The 4968-nt window shown below is 46.2% G+C and overlaps 1 protein-coding gene across 1 annotated transcript in view; it reads right to left on the reverse strand.

Moving 5' to 3' along the window:
* LOC102382860 (E3 ubiquitin-protein ligase AMFR-like) overlaps window positions 1-2923 on the reverse strand; it is a 7241-nt gene extending 4318 nt beyond the window's left edge. The window contains exon 1 of the mRNA XM_006039165.3: window positions 2743-2923. Within this exon, the coding sequence (XP_006039227.1) occupies window positions 2743-2885 (143 nt within the window). The 5' untranslated portion in view covers window positions 2886-2923. The remainder of the gene's footprint in view (window positions 1-2742) is intronic.
* Between the last annotated feature and the right edge of the window lie 2045 nt (window positions 2924-4968).

The following is a 4968-nucleotide window of genomic DNA, read 5'->3' on the forward strand; positions in this document are numbered from 1 at the left end:
GGATCTTACAGCTGCACCTCCAGAAATGTAATATATCTCATCCAATGCACCAAATGCCCTGATGGAAGATGTGTAGGAGAGACCAGACAACAACTGCGCACCAGAATGAATGCACACCGGAAATCCATCAAAGACAGAAACACCCAATTACCGGTGGGGGCACGTTTCTCACAGGAGGGCCACTCTCTCTCCAATCTCTCAGTCCTGATCCTCAAGGGAAATTTACACAACACATCCCAGAGACGAGCCTATGAGCTCCATTTCATCAACCTGCTGGATACTAGAGATCATGGACTAAACATAGACACTGGATTTTTGATACATTATAATCTGCCTGGCAACTGACTCCCCAGCCCAGCCCCTGGCTTCTTTACTTTTCATTCCATCCAGGAAGAGCACACACCAGCTGCTGAAACTTCCTTAGCCTGACGAAGGGTTTTTGAACTCGAAAGCTTGCTTAATAACTATTCTCCAACTATTTGGGTTGGTCTAATAAAAGATATCAAATTCACCCAAGGAACCTTGTCTGCCTATAACTGATCTATGCCACTCAATCCCTAAGTAGCCATAAAACCTTGCTCAACCCTTGCAAAGCAGCTGTGTCTAACAATTTTATATCTATTAGTATGTGTATTGTAGGCAAAGCTGAAGTCTGCCAGGAAGAAAAATAAAGGTTTACTGGGAGCAGACTCAAGAGATGCTCCGGTTCACTCATTTATTAAGGACCTGATCCAAAAGCCACTGAAGTGGGCAGGAGTCTTTCTATGATTACAGTGGACCTTGGAGAAAGTCCTCAGTTAGGAGGGTGTATACCAGGGGTGCCAACTGTCATTAAATTTACAGACAGATCATAAAAAGGAAAACTAAAAATGTCTGTCTGCAAAGTCTGTGAAAGAGAGAAAGAAATTTAGCCCTCCATAACAACAATGAAGACTCCGTGTCAGAGAAAAGCCTTGAAGGACGGACAGGGCACAGTAGTGGCACCTGGTGTCTCAACAGGAGGGCAGCACCCTATAGGAAGCTTTCTCTCAGGGCTTTGTAGCCCATAGTCCCTTCCCTATCAGCCACGTACTGCTTGTACTTCTGCTTGTGTCCCTGCCTGTAATCCTGCTGCAGGTAGGCAGACATAAGTCTTGCTCTGAGGGTCCCTGCCACAACAAGGGAGGGTTGGGGGGGCGGGGGGAGAGCAAGGCCAGGAGGAGTAAAGCGAAGCGGGGTTAGGAAGACGGCACAGTGTGGCATGCAGTCGGTGGAATCGGGGTATACAGGGGATCCCTGGGGTAGGACAGCTGTAAAGCTAGGAATCAGGGGTGCACTGACAGATTTTTTGGGACCGATACTGATAGCCGATTTTTAAGGAGGTGTATTGGCTCATACTGATCCCATTTCCAATACGCCGTCCAGCTGGTAAGTCTGTTGTGGTGGAAAGGGAGGAAGGAGGGAAGGAGTCGCAGTGGAAGGGTGCAGATCGAGGCCCCTGCAGTGAGGGAGTGGGGCTGGGCCAGACACTGCTCAGCTGGGGCAGGGTGCAGGACGGAGCTGTGGCTCGTCCTGGTGCCCACCGGGGCGGGGGGGGCAACTCCCACCCTGCAAGAGTGTGGGGGGGCATGTGTCCCTGGATCTGTGCAGGGTGGCCTGCCCCAGTCTCCACTGGGAAGAGCTCGGTGCAACCCCGGGCCCCGCCCGCAGCAACAATCCACCCACCCCTGCACAGATCCAGGGGGCACGACCCCCATACCTTCCCAGGATGTGCACAGCAGCAGGAGCTGCCACTCTCTGACAAGCCATGGCTCCATCCTGCACCCTACCCTGGCTGAGCAGAGCCTGCCCCAGCCCCTGCCCCACTCCCTCCCTCACCACAGGGGCTCGATCTGCCCCCACCTCCACAACAGACTTACCAGCTGGACGCAGCTCTTCAAGCTGCCAGGCTGTGCTCCTCACTGCCTACATGCTGCACTGCGGCTGCAAGCATGCACAGGGCATTTATTGACCAAATTATAGGCCACGTCAGGCAAAAAAACCCGATTTCCGATACAGTCAATTTTCTTCATAATCGGTGCCGATCTGATGTCTGACCAGTGCACCTCTACTAGGAATCCAGTGAAACAGGATTGCCAACCTAGGAACTTTTTTTTTTTTTTTTTTTTAAACTGCTGTTGTTCTTAAACCCTAAAATGTGAACCACCCCTTTTCCAAACCCTAGAAGGGCTATGTTTACATTATGTAAAACATGCATCAGTAGAAACAAATGTCAGTAAAAAAATAATTAGTTGTCAGTACAGTTTCAGTATAAAAAAAAAAAAAAAAAAATTGTCTTGGGTTGACAGCCCTGGTGTGCACAGGCTATGATGCAACAGGGTTTAGGTTGTTCCTTTGCAAGTTTGTTGTTTTTTTTTTTTTAAATAATGCTACTATGATCAAACTGTCCTGTAACTATTGCAGCACAAACATCTGCTGCTTTCACTGTCCTTGGCACCTAAACATAAAGCTGGAAAACCCTAACTTCTCAGTGACTGTAATCTGTACAAAGGTGGTTAGCTGTTTTAGTCTGAAATCAGGTAAAAAGCAGAGTGACACCTTTGAGATTAACTGGTTCAGAGAGACATGAGTTTTTACAGGCAACAACCTACTTTGTCAGACACTATGAAGATTATTTTCAAGGCTCTGTTTTTCTATACAACAAGCACCCTACAAGTTATTCTAATTAATCAGTCAATATGAACTGTCAAGGATGAAGCATACTTTCGAGCCTGCTGTAACAGGTCTTCCTTTCGCTGAACTAACATCCGCTGTCTTTCATCAGCCGACTTGGAGAAGCGACTTCCTCTTGCCTCAAAATCTTCTGTCTCACTGGGCTCTAATTCCATTTCACTGAACTCCACCATTTCTTCCAGCCTTGGATTAAGTTCAAGCGGCACTCTCTCAGTCTAAGATAAAGAAAGGAAAGCAAAAGAGAAACTCAGAACCTGCTAACAGGGGCTTGATGTCAGAACAAGCTACAGCCTAATATTTACACTTACTGAAAAGTTTCACATCTTATAAAATAAACGTAGGGATATTAGACTACTTGCTTAAATATCAAATTTCTTTGCGCTCTTCAAAGTTTCAGCCAAAATATGCAAAGGCAAGTCAAAATATGTTGAAGACAGACTTCCATGAAGTCTTATCTACAATGTCAGGTAATGCTACTTCTTGTAGATAACACCACTAATCATGAGACTGACAATTTCCAAATACAAAGATGCAAACCTCTCATTTAAACCCCATTTAAAAAATGAACTGCAGGTTTCTAGAGATAGCTTTTTAATTATCTCTAAAAATTTAATTAAGGCAAAAATATTGCTATAATAAGAGGACTCTCCCACTCTCTGCAATAGAGTAGCCAGAGGAAATAGCTAAACAGAAAACCCCAGGGAAAAGGCACAGTAGATTATTTAATAAACTGAGTAATACCCCCAGTAGCCACTCCATCCTGACACACTGTAAATACTAGCATTCAGCAGATGTTTGGATCTCATGACTTTAACTTTGTTTTTTTTTTTTAAGTCCTGCAGACCAAATGCATGCAAACTGCCACTGAGACAGAGCTGAGGAACAAGGCCTTGTTTTGTTACTAATCAACTCTAGTGAATTGTCAGAGAGATTCTAAACCAACCATCAACAGCACTGTTTTTACACACCTCTGTGCCCTACTTATCTTTAGAATGGGACTTTCACATCACACTCGTACCTGAGCTGTACCACTGGTGCAGGAGTTCCGCTCATGGCTCTGCACTCAGCGCACTGTATACAAATGCCTATTGAAAAGCTCTATGCAACTTTATAATGCTAGATAAATCAAAAGCTTTCTCTGTTCTGTTTACTGCTGTGAGCTGTATCTACTTAGTGGGCTGAACTTGGAAGAATAGATAGATACAATCCAATTAAGGAAGCTCCATCTTCCACAACGTTTCAAACTGTTGCTTAATACACTTGCCAGAAATTGCCAACTTGCCAGAAATTCTGTTGTGATTGACTGAATTATCTAGGCAAAAAGTTGATGAAGCTAAATGAACAAATATCAGCTGAAGATGGTTAAAATACTGAATTCCTAAACTGAAGCTGAGGAGCTAATTTATTAACAGACAATACCAAGCTCTTTGTAGCCACTTTTCCAATAAGGATGTTTTACATTACAAAGCTTGACATTTGCAAATGATCTCAACCCCAAACATGCCACAAACTGAGAATTCTCTTTTGCTTTCCTGGGGTAGGGAAACAGCACTGCCACCGCGATCGCCACAATTACCACCCTCCCACATAGCACAATCTGTGAGAGATCTAAAAGTGTTTCATCTAGGAGGCTAGTACCATCTCCATTTTTACAGATGGGGAATTGGATTCATGGTCACTAAGCAAGCTAATGGCAGATCTGAGAACAGAACTTTTATCTTTCTTCCAAGTGTGAATCCCATGTTCTATCTACTTGTCTCCACCAGAGAGTGTGGCATGACCAGGGAGCCGGGTTTTCCGTTTCCCACTGAAAAAGCCATAGATTTCTCATTTTTAGCAGAGAAAACGTGAATTTCCCCTTTTAGCCAAGAAACCCACGGATTTCCTACTTTTGCAAAGAGCTCTTCAGGTTAGCAGAGCTCTAGCCTGCAAGATCTGTTTGCAAAAGAGGCGGAAAAGCCCTACCCCTGCCTGGAGGGGCAGGGGCGGGGGAGGGGAAGGGAAAAGCACTCTGGCCGGGATCGGGGGTTGCAGCAGGCAGAGTGCCTGGCTGCATGGGTGACTGGTGCTGCCTTAGTCAGGGTGTACATGCGCCCCCCCTGCGACCAGTCCCACTGACCAGAGGGAGGGTTCCCCCGCAGGCAGTTCTGCAGTCTGGGGCGGGGGGGGGGTCCCCCATGCGATCCCGCAATGGCCGATCACTGTGCTCGCTGCAGCCACTTTCAGGAGTGGCTGGGGGCGGCTCTCGGGGGGGGG

Source organism: Alligator sinensis, unplaced genomic scaffold (assembly GCF_000455745.1).
Source record: "Alligator sinensis unplaced genomic scaffold, ASM45574v1 scaffold2302_1, whole genome shotgun sequence".
Classification (NCBI taxonomy): domain Eukaryota; kingdom Metazoa; phylum Chordata; order Crocodylia; family Alligatoridae; genus Alligator; species Alligator sinensis.